We start from the raw sequence: 14096 nt of genomic DNA on the forward strand, positions 1-14096 counted from the left end.
CCACGAAACATGACAGTTAATAAATAGTTTAGAGAGTCTTTTTCCATTATTAGTTCAGTTGTTTGATACCATAGATCAATGAAAATATTATATGGGAGTCAAGTTATATTAAAATTGATTTCAAAGTAAAATATATTTAAGCAAAAGATTTGTTTAACTAAAATTAACTATTTATTAAATGTCATGTTTCGTGGGACACCCTGTACGTATATACGTTTAGATTCCGTTTAAGTTATTTGTTACTCGGGTACATTTACATTTTTTAAAGATTTTTTTATTCTTTTTGTTATTTTATCAGAGATCACAGCTTACCCTAAATAAATGCTTTTATAAAAAATAGTTTAGAGCATATTTTGGATTAAAAGATATTTTAAAATAAGGATAAGTAATATTGAGTTAAAATTATGATGACTTCAAATAAATAAAAAATAAATATCATCGTTTCGTTGAAAGGGCTATTAAATTTCGCAAAAAGGATATTAGTGGTGTTGGCTATTCTTGGAATAGATGTCGCAAACATGATGCAACAAGATAAAGACGACAGGTAACAAAATTTTCTTAACTTTTTTACAAAATTTTTTTTTTTAAATCGAACAAAATTTTTATAAGTTATGCAGTCACGTAAGAAAATGCTTTAAAGATCCAACTGAATACCCATCTATTTTTTCTTTACAGTAATAACCAAAAAACTCTGGAATAGGAAGTCGACTTTTAGACTCAAGATATAACTTTAAATAGACCAATGAATATATGAGGCAAAGTAGTTGCACAGTTNGTAAATTGTCTTTAAGGTAACATTCTCATTATTTGGGGTTGAAATCAAAATCAAAAGGACCAAAAATGTTTCGTATTTATAGTAATTTTATTTTGAAAAATTAATCCTCAAACATTTTATAAAAATTAGAAAATAGCGCGATCAATGCATCTTGTAAAACGACTGCAGGAAAAGATCTTTAGTTTAAATCAATAATATGTAATAATGTTGAAGTTCAAAGTCTAACTTATATAATATTATTTTAGAGAAGTTTTTTTTTAAATCAATTTTTAGTGGCACCGGATGGATATTATCCAGCTTCAGCTTACAGTGATAGTACAAACTAATTCTACCGCGCACGAATCTTCCCAAATTAACGAGTGTATTTAAGAAATACATTATCAAATTTTCTATGCTTTCCAATTGTTTGCGCCGACAGGAGACATGTTTCATCGTACTTAAGACGGTCCCGGTCGGAGACGGCATATGTTTGAAAAAAATGCGGATGAAAGGATCCCAGCTCAGTAGTGTAAAGAGAAATATTGCAAATGTCGTCTTTGCATAATTTCCGTCTTTGTACAATTTCTGTCTTTGCATAGTTTTCGTCTTTGAATAATTTCCGTCTTTGTGCAATTTTGTCTATCGTTATTGGCATTATTGTGCAATTGTCATTTTTGCATAACTTACGTCTTTGCACTGCAATTGTTATCTCTTCGTTATTGGAATTATTATTTGAGTATAAATTCCGTCTTTACACAATTTTGATCTTTGCGTCATTGGAATTATTGTACAATTGTCTTTTTGCATAAATTCCGTCCTTGCACAATTGTTGTTATTGCGTTATTGGAATTATTGAACAATTATCAATTTTGCATAAATTCCGTCTTTGCACAATTTGTGTCTTTGTGTTATTGGAATTATTGTATAATTGTCATTTTTGCATAAATTCTGTCTTGTGAAACCTGCATTTCCCTCAGATCTACATGGGGGGGGACACTTGAACATATGCTTTAAGTCCCTTTTATGCATGGAAACGACTGGAACTTGTACATTGTGAATAAAGAGCTTATCACTAATTACTATTTATCAATCCTTATTTCTTTGCAACCTGATGACAGAGATCTTTGATCTAAAACTATGAATTTGATCAGATCAAAAATTAAAAGTTTTAAATTACAAAGGTTTACAAAGGTTGAAAAGAAAGGGATTAAATGTAACTTGAAATTAGATTAATTAGTAAAAACAGAATATACAATCGAAGTTATCGTTTCTCGAATCTCGATCGATAAAAAATACGATTGCTTTAATTTTCACACACAGTCCCTTAAAATCTAACTTTTTAAATATTAATTATTCATGTCAAATGTATATGTTGTAAATTGACGCATGTAAATAGTCTGACAAAAATATATGTTGAACAACTGTTGCTAATTTTTCTTTTAAAACTTAATTATTTTTCAAAAACTTGTAAACAGACTTTAACATTTAACATTTAACATAATTAGAAGTCTTTGCAAAGAAATAGATTTCTTTTTAATTAAACTTTGGTCCACAGAAAATGTGAATTCTCTGAATTTGGGAAAATTTACTTTTGAAATTTGTTTTAACCATTGTAAACAAAGTTCTTAATTCAAAACTATATTTTACATATTTTAATTCAGAGCGAATTATAAAAATGTAGTACATGCTGATAAGCTAAGAATTTTAAAAGAATGTATTTTTTAACAGAATCTTTCTGTCATATCCTGTTTTTTTATGAAACTATTGCTAAATATGCTCAATTTTAGTTCTATATTATTGCACGGGGCTAAAAGTTTAATGGGTACCCGGATTAAAAAAAAATGACGATATTTCAAGATAAAAAAAAAATTTAAATGCAAATAAATAAAAATTAACTTTTATTTTTATTTCTGCTTTTTAAAAAAAGCTTTTTATATCTATAAGTAACTAATTCCTCAAGCTAGACAAGTACACAAACATTTCATAAAATCATCCATGTATGATTTTGGAATGATGTGTTATAAAGCTTTTGTGTGTGAAGAGTGCCAAAAATCATTAATGAAAATATATACCCCGGACCATACATTTGGTCAATTTTACATTTGGTAAACCTTACATTTGGTCAATCACTACATTTGGTCAACTGTTACCAAACGTCAACTGATACATTTCATCCCAATACATTTGGTCTACTAATACAAACACATATAAATTTGGTCAATTTGATTTACAAGGTTTCTACATTTATACATATATTTAGAAATTGTATATGGTAAACTGTAAAAATAAAACTGACAGATAACAGCCGTTACATTAGTTTAGTCTCCTCTGAAGACCAAACATGAACTCCTTGCTCGAGTATTGTTCTGGAGAGATATCTGTAAGCCCTCCATTCTTAAACTCCTGCGACCTGACCCATAGCAGTTGCGGTACATCCCAATAATCACGTAGTATCTGGCACCATTTTCACTCTCACGTTTAAACTCAAAGTTCTGATGATCTACCAAAATGTTCTTTTTCCTGCTGGACAAGATTAAATTAGCCCGAGTCCAGTTTTCCATGTTGAATCTGAGAACTAACTGAAATCTTGAGTTTTTGCGAAGTTAGCGGATTTGTTAAGTTGGTACTCAAGCTGGGACAGTGGGTATCAAGCTTTCAAATTTGAAAGTTGACCAAATTTTAGGCCATTGTTACAGTTGACGAATTGTATTAATTGACGAAATGTAAATTGACGTAATGTATCCACTCCCCGGACCCTTGTCGTAAAACTTGAGATATTAAGAGATATATTGTACTGCAGCGAAGGAAATGTTACTGAACTAGACATGGATAGTTAAACTACTTTTCTAGTCTTGTCATGTATACTATTCCCACTCTAAGGTTATCATTAAATTAACATTTTGTCTTGTCTTCAATCTTTTGTCATTGAAAGGCAAACCAGTTCTTTCATCTGAGCACTGTTTATTTTCCCATCCAAGAAGCATCTAGTGTCTAAATAATTTAATATTTATCTGTACATTATAAACCTTAGTTAGAGGAATAAAAATTGAAATATTTTATTTGTAACTTGTCTTTAAAAGCTACTGCAAAGCTAGGACCTTAACAGAAGAGACAATGAATATGAAATTTCTCTTACAGTCCCTTGAAGCAAACACACAAAAATTACCTGGTAAACAATACTGTTGTTTGTATTGATGATTAGATGTTCGTAGAATATCATGTTAATATTCGAATCATTGTAATTTGTCTAAAATGATAAAAAACAAATTTATAAAGTCAAAAAAAGGAGAGGTTATTCCTCTAATTAAATGTTTCGGCGCAATGGGTCGTTTTCTGCAGATTCAGGACAATGTTTGAGATCTTACGGGCAACGCCGAAGACTTTTGCTAGTTCTATATATCATGATGGCTCAGCTTTAAAGGCACTCAAAGCGTAACTTCAAGGGACCCAACAAAACTATAGACTATTTCTATCTGGCAAAGTATTTTAAACTCGTTTTGAACTTTTAGAAAACGAATAACGATCGTATTTAAAAAGATCGTTTTTTAAAAACGATTTGCGACCGTTTTTTATACGATTGTTTTTTAAAAAATTATCGTTTTTGAAAAAAAAAAATGATTGACAATTATGTTAACGATCGTTAACGAAGGGTCGTCGTTAACAATCCTTAAGGAAGGGTTATCGTTAACGATCGTTAACGAAACGACGAAATTTAAAAAACTGTTGTTTTTAGAAAAACGATCGTTTTTGAGAAAAAAAATTACATGCAACTTTATTGAATGTCGTCTTACATGAAGTTAAAAAAAATGTGGGGGAGCTAAAACTTCTTGATATTTTTCTTAAAAACTATTCAATGATAAGTACATATGTCCTTCAGGTCGGTTTCCTCTCTTCGTTAACGATCGTTAACGAAGGGTCGTCGTTAACGATCGTTAACGAAGGGTCGTCGTTTTCGATTTTTCGTTGTCGTTTTCATAATGAAACGATCGTTTTTCGAAAAAAATGAAAGCGTTAACAATAACAAATAATCAATTTTAAGCTGGAAGAACGAAGAATTCTTATTCATCCTTTATGAGAAAACACATTTAATTGGATATTTTAATCATTCTATCTGAAGGATCAGTCCCTTTAAAAACTTACAAAACAACCAGTGAAAAACGGTGGTCCGGTTTTCGAGGTCACAACAGCATTCGGATTCTGAAAGATGCAAAAACATAGTTTTTAGGTTGAAATTCATCAAAAACACATACACCACTCATTCTTTGTAGCATTAATAAGAATTTTGTTTATTAATTAAATCTAAAACAAACCTTTTTTATATTGAGTATTAAGGCATCTAAAACATATTTCAAAAACCTGGATCCCTAAAAATTTCAATAATTTCATACAGTAATTTTTAAGGTAAAATTTTAAAAACAATCTAACTTTTGGTGTGCCTGTATTTGAACTTATTTTTAAAAATAACTTTTGGGAAATTGCACATTAGGAAAAATCCTTATTTGAGAAGTTGCCGCTTTGGTATCACCCTTTGAAGTTTCCGAATGTGAATATAAAATGCATTATATCTAGATTAGACGTACTTTAGGAAAGCCTAGTGCCCCATTGGACAGATTATTCCACGGTGTTGGGGATAGAACTACAAAGCTTGCCGTCAGTAAATCATTTAAAGGTTCAACACTGAAAATAAATATTTTTAAGTTTTATTTCGTTTTTTATAAATTGTATTTGTTTTAATATTTTTCTATTCATCCTTAGTTCTATTCAAAATCAACATGTTTTTCGAAAATACTGAAAAAATTTTGAAAATGGATCTATTTGTTTATTTTTTGTTTAAAAAAAACTACTAAATGATTACGATTTTTACAGAAAAATGAAAGACATATCTTTTTTATATTAGTTTACTTGAATATTAAAAAAATATTTGCTTTACAGAAAATTGAACTAATCAATCTTATGAACATGTGTTCAAAAAGTAAATCATTAAGCACACAAATTATCGTTTCAATTTTAGATTTTAGATACAACACAAGCAAAAAAAGTAAATAGATATATTAAAATAAATATAAATCATTAAATATGCAAGGATCTCTAAATACATTAAATATGCAAGGGCCTCTAAATACATTAAATAGTTACAAAACTTAGATTTAAGGGAGTGTAAATGTAATTTTAATTTACTCTCTGTGCAAAGGCATAAGTCACTTTCGCAGAGAACCTGCAATTGAAAATAAACAGTTTAAAGTAAGAAAAACATTGATATCTAATTCATATTTGATCTGACAAAGCTTTAAAGGGTACCGTTGTAAATCCGACATTGTCATCTTTGCACGGAGGGTAGCTTGAAATAACGTTTACAGTCCCTATGTAGTAAACTATTACTTAATTACCATATTGTATCCGTATCAAAGTAAACACCCCCGCTTTTATAGATGATCTAAATAACACAAATGAAACTTTGATAATTTACCATTTGTAATCTATATATACTTGGCTTTTAGGCCCGCTATCTAACAACAATTTTAGCGTTGCTTTTCAGGCGGTCTTTTTTTCTTCCTTGTAAAACTCTAAATGTAGCAGTTTTTTTCTGTAAACATTGATCGATTTCTAAAAAAATTTTAAATCAACATTTTTTCCATGGGTCAAATTTTTACTTTTAACCATCCATTAACTATCCCTGGGGTCGTTGGAGTTGCCACAAAAAAATTGAACCCGATCGGTTCAGCTGTTTTCACGTTTATTGGATACAAACAAACCAGCCAAATCTTTCTTATTTTAGTGTCCAATAAACGTCAAAATAGCTTTAAAAGTATTTCAAATACAGTGGTACAAAAAGCCCCTCTAAAAGCCTTTATATCAAGCATAATTTTTCTAAGATAAATAGATACCTCATATCGTAAAATGTCTGATTTTGAACCTTTGTTCGTCTCATTTAACAACCATTCATAAGTCTGAAAATCTGATATTTCCCTAAAAACAGCAAATGTAAATATCCAAAGGATGTCTGAATTACCATTAAATATGGAGTATGGACATCTCTTCGTAATAAAAATAAAGATTAAACCAATAATTAAAAGAAAAAATTTAATTTAACAATTTTAGATAATTTAGATTACAATTTTACTGTAGAACACAATTTAGGTGCAATACACGACAAACTGATTTGTGCACAATTTTTAAGGGTGAATTTTCTCAAGATTTTCATTACTTTTCATGATTTTTCCTTGTGTTCTTGAGAGAATTGGTGATAATTTTTGTCATTATCTTTCATCAGAGCTAAAAACGTTAGAATTGGATATTGAGATCAACGCTTGGTATCCTTTTTTAATTGATCTTTAGATTAATTTAATCTTACAGTAATATCCAGGAAATGCAACCAATCCGAGTGTTAATTGTAGAAAGGAACGACCAATCAGAAGCCGAGAAATTGTGAGGTTTTGCCCACGATCAATCAGAGAACTTTCATTGGTCGGAATCCAACTAGGGATATCCAAAAGAGAGGTTTCAGAGAAAATCAAAAGTGTCCACAGCGGATACAGAGATTTAGCATTTGGGATTAAAGATGTTCAATTCAAAAGTTTTCAGCTCAGGTAAAATATCGTTTTCCAATTTTCTGCAATAGGAAGTGAGTTTTTCTACTCCTTAATTCTTTGAAACCTGATTGTGTAAACCTGTAATGTTTTAAACTTAGGCTTTATGGTCTAACAGAATTTATAGTTTGAAATATCAAAGATCTACGACATCAAGTTGCAAATATATAGAGATTATAATTTTTAGTTTATTGCAAAATATCATTTGGGAAAAATCCACCCAAATTTAAAGAAGCCACCTAGCTTACTTATTGATATCAATTAAGTGAACATTAGAAAAGTTAGATTTTAATTCTTCCGTAATAATCTCTGTCCAGAGCTGAACCTGAAAACCAAGGGTATTTATTTTCACAAAAAAAATAAAATATTTTTTATGTTTTTTTTTCAGCTTTGAAATGTTTGAAATATCAGAATGTTTAAAGAGAGGCAACAATCTTTAAATGTATGGCACAAGTTCAGCTGGAACTAGCAAAAACTTCAATTATTAATTAGCAAGGAAATCTCAAAAACTTCAATTATTAATTAGCCAGGAAATCTCAAAAACTTCAATTATTTATTAGCCAGGAAATCTCAAAAACTTCAATTATTAATTAGCCAGGAAATCTCAAGAACTTCAATTATTTATTAGCCAGGAAATCTCAAAAACTTCAATTATTTATTAGCCAGGAAATCTCAAGAACTTCAATTATTAATTAGCCAGGAAATCTCAAAAACTTCAATTATTTATTAGCCAGGAAATCTCAAAAACTTCAATTATCAATTGGCCAGGAAATCTCAAAAACCTCACGAGGAGTGAGAAGGCCAAATTTATGTGACATTACTAGAACGACTTAGTGACCTCGTGTCCCCTATAAGTTTGATTTAACGCACAAGTATGAGAAAACAAATTTATCCGGTTCAATTAAAAAATTTTAAAAATTAAAACATTTTTGTTCTTCTCAATAGCTCTTTAATAAGCGTAAAATTTAGATCATACCTGATAATCTGGGTTCAAGTTCGCGCATCTTATAATATTTTCCTGGTACTTTATCGAAACCATTTCTCCAAACCAAATAAAATTCATAATTCTAAAGCAATAGTGCATACAGGGAATGCCAACTGTAAAGGGAGTGGCTGGCTAGGTTGAACTACCAACTACCTTACTTAGCCAATCACTCCCATTAAAAACATACAATTTCTTAAAAGCAAAATTTTCAAGGGCGCACATTAAAATTTTATAATCCTTAAATCTGATCTTTGAACCTTTGATATTACAAATTTTGGTTTTTTGACCCAACATAATTTTCAATTTGAAATATCAGAGGTATAGAACATTAGGTTGCAACTACATAGGTATAGGGTTTATTGGAATATCTTTTGAGGGGGTGAAGGGGGGGGGGTGTGATAATTAATTGTTGTGTCAAATTGTATGCGCAGTAATTAGGCGAATTGCCTTTTTTTAGCGCTTTCAATTTTTCAGTTCTGTTTTCAAATTTGCATTGCTTTAGATTAATAAAATCCCTTTGAAATATAAATTTAAACGAATTTCCGACAAATATTTTCAATTCATCTATTAAATAGTTTGTTCTTCCTATTTTTTTTATATATAATGGAGAACTGGAGTTTAAAGGTTAAATTAGAATAAAATTCCTTACTTGGGCACACAGTAATCATCCTCAGTTTCAATACCAATATCAAAATTTATAGCTATTCCCCTTAATCATTATTATAATTAAGATCTTTATTCATGAAATTATCATCACCATCATTTTTATCATCATTATTATTTTAATGCTGTGCGTGGATCTTTTTGTGAAATATTAAGCGTCGTCATATTAACTCTAGAATCTAATAATTTAGAACAAAAAAATAATAAGTTCAATCCAAAATAAATAAAGATTATGTGTATTCATTTTATACAAATACTAATCTCAGAGGTGTGTTCAGGGGGGTGCTATGGGGGATCATTCCCCCCCCTGAAATCTCCAGTGAAGACTAATTAAAAATTGTGTTTTACAATTCTATTTTATGGTCTTAACTTAGATTTATGATAAAGGCAGTAACGCTGCATCACTAGATCCCTTTAATTAAAAAGTAACTCAAATCCCTTAAATAAAAGTGTAACTAGATTATGTTGATTGTCCCTTTAATCAACGTGTAACTAGATTATGTTGATTGTCCCTTTAATCAACGTGTTACTATATTATGTTGATTGTCCCTTTAATCAAAGTGTAACTAGATTATGTTGATTGTCCCTTTAATCAACGTGTAACTAGATGATGTTGATTGTCCCTTTAATCAAAGTGTGACTATATTATGTTGATTGTCCCTTTAATCAACGTGTAACTAGATTATGTTGATTGTCCCTTTAATCAACGTGTAACTAGATTATGTTGATTGTCCCTTTAATCAACGTGTAACTAGATTATGTTGATTGTCCCTTTAATCAAAGTGTAACTATATTATGTTTTAATTTACCTGAAACTTTACAAGTATGATAAGCTGACCCACGGCCAATATAACTTTCTTCTATAAATACGTATTTTCGTGAGGAAGTTGAAACAAACTTTTTATGTTACATGGAAAAGATTGTTGTTCAAAAAAATTACAAAAGTATACCAATGTTACAAAAAAATCCTTTTAAAAAAAGGAATGAAAAAAAGTGCATAATGAAAGAACATCTTACGGGAAATTTCGATAATTTTTTGTGACAAACAAGTGACGAGTCCAACGGGTACATCAACAATTTCAGAGGACTTTGTCATAGAAAAGGGAACGGTCTTTAATCTTTAAATTTTTATATAAATTTTACATCTTTAATTTAACGAACTAATTTGAAAGTGTCAACGAGCCCTGTCTAATCTGACCCTTCTTCAAGCTATACCTGTCTACTCTGACCCTTCTGCAAGCTATACCTGTCTAATCTAACCCTTCAAGGTATATCTGTTTACTCTGATCCTTCATGGTATACCTGTCTACTCTAACCCTTCAAGGTATACCTGTCTACTCTGACCCTTCAAGGTATACCTGTCTACTCTAACCCTTCAAGGTATACCTGTCTAATCTGACCCTTCAAGGTATACCTGTCTATTCTAACCCTTCAAGGTATACCTGTCTACTCTGAACCTTCAAAGTATACCTGTCTACCTTCAAGATATATCTGTCTACTCTGACTCTTCATGGTATACCTGTCTACTCTGACCCTTCAAGGTATACCTGTCTACTCTTACCCTTCAAGGTATACCTGTCTACTCTGACCCTTCAACGTATACCTGTCTACTCCTGACCCTTCAAGGTTTACCTGTCTACTCTGACCCTTCATGGTATACCTGTCTACTATGAACCTTCAAGATATACCTGTCTACTCTGACCCTTCAAGGTATACCTGTCTACTATGACCCTTCAAGGTATACCTGTCTACTCTGAACCTTCATATTATACCTGTCTACTTTGACCCTTCAAGGTATTACTGTCTACTCTGACCCTTCAAGGTATACCTGTCTACTCTGAACCTTCATGGTTTACCTGTCTACTCTGACCCTTCATGGTATACCTGTCTACTCTAACCCTTCATGGTATACCTGTCTACTATAACCCTTCAAGGTATACCATTCTACTCTGAACCTTCAAGGTATGCCTGTCTACTCTGACCCTTCAAGGTATACCTGTCTACTCTAACCCTTTATGGTATACCTGTCTACTCTGACCCTTCAAGGTATACCTGTCTACTCTAACCCTTCAAGGTATACCATTCTACACTGAACCTTCAAGGTATACCTGTCTACTCTGGCCCTTCAAGGTATACCTGTCTACTCAAACCCTTTATGGTATACCTGTTAGAACATAGTAAAGAATGTAGAGGAAAGAAAGAGAAACCGCGATTCCATTTTTCCTACTCTCTCTTAACATTGATATCTGAATTTTAAACAAATACGCAATGTATCTTTAAACTTATATCTGAGTAACGATGAGTAAGATATTGTCGATATTAAATGATTTGTGACAGTCGCACCCAGGCTGATATATTGATACAATAAGACAACCCAACTGTGAATTCACTGCAGGCTGCTTGGTTTTATATTTTTAGTCACAATAAAATTCTGATCAAAATTTTAGTATTTTGATCAATTCATGTTTTATTGGATTCAATTAATGTTTTTCAAAATTCCATCAAAGTTGTCCACAATTAAAAGTTAACATAACGCATATTATCTATTATGGAAGACCTGATATGTTTTACTTTAAATTCAAGTAATCTATGGATAGACATTTTTTTGGCCATTCTTGATTGTGATCCCAATTGAGATTGTTTACAGAAGGGTTTATCGTTGAAATTAGTGTCGAACAAAGTCTTCCGTAAGTTTCATTTTTATTAAATTTAGAAAAAGATGCTAAATGCTTTTCCAATTTACACTCTTTTACAGTGAGAACCAGAAAACTGTGGCAAATGAAGACGATATTAAAGTAATAATTAAGTGTATTTGATGCTGTTACAAAGCTAATAGTTTTATTAGTAACTTATTCAATCACTTTTTCAGTGAAGTTGGTCTGTTTACACTGCAAATCACTTTGCCATTTTCTTCAAATTCTAATATTCACAAAAACCAAAGAGTAGACAATGAAAATGTTTAAAAGCCATTGTTCATGCGGAATTTATTTTTAACATATGTTTAACATGTTTAACAAATGTTTTTTAGTGCGCATCATTAAACTTTAAATATTATCTTATTATGAGCTAATTCATGGAAAGGGTAAAACAAGTTAAAGGGGAATGTCCACATTTCCATACAAATATCCAAAACCAAAGTAGGAAAAAAAATAACTTTTCCACTGATTTTTCCCCTGTCTAAAGTCATCAACTTTGGGTCGGGAAACTCAATTCTAGACTCTATTACTAGAGATTTCTCTGATTTTTTCATGCAGAACTGAATTGTGATCTAGTTTTGAATCAAAAATAAATATTGATGTTTTTAATTTATTTTTTATAATGTGTGTATGATTTATATAGTTCATTAATCTATTTTTTCAAAGTTTACAAATGTTTATATAATAATCCTTTTTATTCTAAGCTCAGTGATTCATCATCTAACTTAAATTTAATATAATATTGTAGATAAATTATTATCATATTTATTAAGAATGGTTTTCTCAGTTATATATATGTTTAATCTTTTGAATATTATTATATTTTTAGCAAATGGAAATAATTCCAATATTCTTTTTGTAAAATTGGAAATCCGCAAAACCTATTTGTTAAAATCTACAAATCTACTGAACAGGATGTACTGTTCTAATTAATTTTATTTCTTAACATTTTCATATCTAATTTTATTCGCGGCGCGGATTTATAATAGAACAAAGGCATAGTATGACGGAAACTCCCATTTTAAATTACGACAATAGAAAACTTATTTAAACATTTGTAAACTTTAAAAACTAAAGGTTTTAAGATAATGAGCTTGAATTTCATTAGGGAAATTTATTCCCTAATTATTAGATGAATATGTTTTTTTCATTACTTAGTTTTTTCCATTTCTTTTCTCTAATCTTTTGATCCAGTCCTAGATTTAGAACTGATGTATTTCAGGTCTAGTTGGCTCCTATAGATAGTTTCTATTTAACTTTTAAAATGATTTACTATAAATAAATAAAACAATTTAAATTTCTGGTTTCTTTTTAAATCAAATTTTCTGAATTCTCCAACTATTTGAAATATTTTGGATTAATAATATTTCTTCTGATCTTACTTTTGCCGAGCAGATCTATAGGATGATCTATTTCTTCTTTCTTTAAGTTCGTTTTTTGACATCAAGACATGTCTGAATCCCCTCCAAGGTTAAATTTCTAATTGAGGTTTTCTAAATCAATTCATTTCCATTAAACAAGTATTGCAAGATAACTTAGTCTAGACAAAAATTTAATTAATTAGTACATAACTTATGAAAAGTACAGTACAATACTATATTTTAAATGGATAGATCGACTTTAGAAGTATTTTTCATTATTGGTCCGTAGACAAGATACTACTATACATTCACTCCCAGTTCTTATTTGGATAAAGAAGCTGGAAAATTACGTTTCAAAGAAATGGTCAGAAATTGTCTCTTTTAAAAATTACCAAAAAATGATTATCCTTAAATTTTGGTGGTTAAACACTTTGTTTACAAAAAGAATTACATTAGCTATAAAACGTTAATTTTAAAATTAAGAATAAGATAACAAATAACATCATTTATAAAGATTTTACAAATTCCAATGATTTAAATTTTGTATAGTAGCTCAGTGTAAGGTAGAAGCTCATCCAACAGTTTGCCTAAAAGAAAAATAAATAAGTCCAACACTAAATTCATAGCCAAATTTGAGGTCAATTGGAAATATTTCCTCCTCTAAGAATAAAGCCAAACAATCTAGTCCAAAAAGATATTGAACTCTGGGTATGTTGCAGTCTTCAATAAATAACAGTTTAGGGGGACAAGGTTATTGAACCTTTTCTATTATCTAGAGATACCCCCTCGCTGGCTTCAGTGTGCAAGGACCGATGTTGGAGAAAGGAGTTGCAATTTAGAGGGTATTGAGCCTTCTTTCTTATCTAGAGAACGCATTTATCTTGTCGGCAGAGAAAGCAGTTTGTCAGCGATCTCAGCCCCGGAGTTCCATAGGGGAGTTAGTTAGCACAAAGCATCTGATGGGAAGAGTCAATGGAAATATATTCGCCCCTAGGTGAATGACAAATATATTTAGATCAACTCTAGTTGGTCCAACAATAATCACTTGTA

General features: G+C 30.5%; 2 protein-coding genes and 1 long non-coding RNA gene across 3 annotated transcripts in view; 1 reads left to right on the top strand and 2 right to left on the bottom strand.

Annotated features, from left to right (window-relative positions):
- The window catches only part of LOC111712010 (rhomboid-related protein 2), a gene marked incomplete at its 5' end in the record, with an annotated part of 3813 nt that extends 1628 nt beyond the window's left edge, over nucleotides 1–2185 (top strand). Inside the window, 1 exon segment of the mRNA XM_023486518.1 lies at nucleotides 1049–2185. Coding sequence (XP_023342286.1) covers nucleotides 1049–1101 — 53 coding nt within the window.
- A 454-nt stretch (nucleotides 2186–2639) lies between these two features.
- Nucleotides 2640–9051, bottom strand: LOC111712011 (inositol phosphoceramide mannosyltransferase 3). The gene is made up of 10 exons (XM_023486519.1): nucleotides 8976–9051; nucleotides 8318–8408; nucleotides 7590–7666; nucleotides 6640–6721; nucleotides 6142–6188; nucleotides 5335–5431; nucleotides 5065–5118; nucleotides 4895–4951; nucleotides 3921–4001; nucleotides 2640–3745 (listed from the first exon to the last, which is right to left on the bottom strand). Exons 2-10 carry the CDS (start codon nucleotides 8402–8404, stop codon nucleotides 3716–3718), a joined length of 612 nt encoding a protein of 203 aa, XP_023342287.1. The 5' UTR covers nucleotides 8405–8408; nucleotides 8976–9051; the 3' UTR covers nucleotides 2640–3715.
- A 56-nt stretch (nucleotides 9052–9107) lies between these two features.
- LOC111712012 (uncharacterized) lies at nucleotides 9108–11257 on the bottom strand. The gene is made up of 3 exons (XR_002767365.1): nucleotides 11154–11257; nucleotides 9799–9849; nucleotides 9108–9168 (listed from the first exon to the last, which is right to left on the bottom strand). It is a non-coding gene; the product is annotated as an uncharacterized LOC111712012 (long non-coding RNA).
- Between the last annotated feature and the right edge of the window lie 2839 nt (nucleotides 11258–14096).

This window comes from Eurytemora carolleeae, unplaced genomic scaffold (genome assembly GCF_000591075.1).
Source record: "Eurytemora carolleeae unplaced genomic scaffold, Eaff_2.0 scaffold130, whole genome shotgun sequence".
NCBI lineage: Eukaryota > Metazoa > Arthropoda > Copepoda > Calanoida > Temoridae > Eurytemora > Eurytemora carolleeae.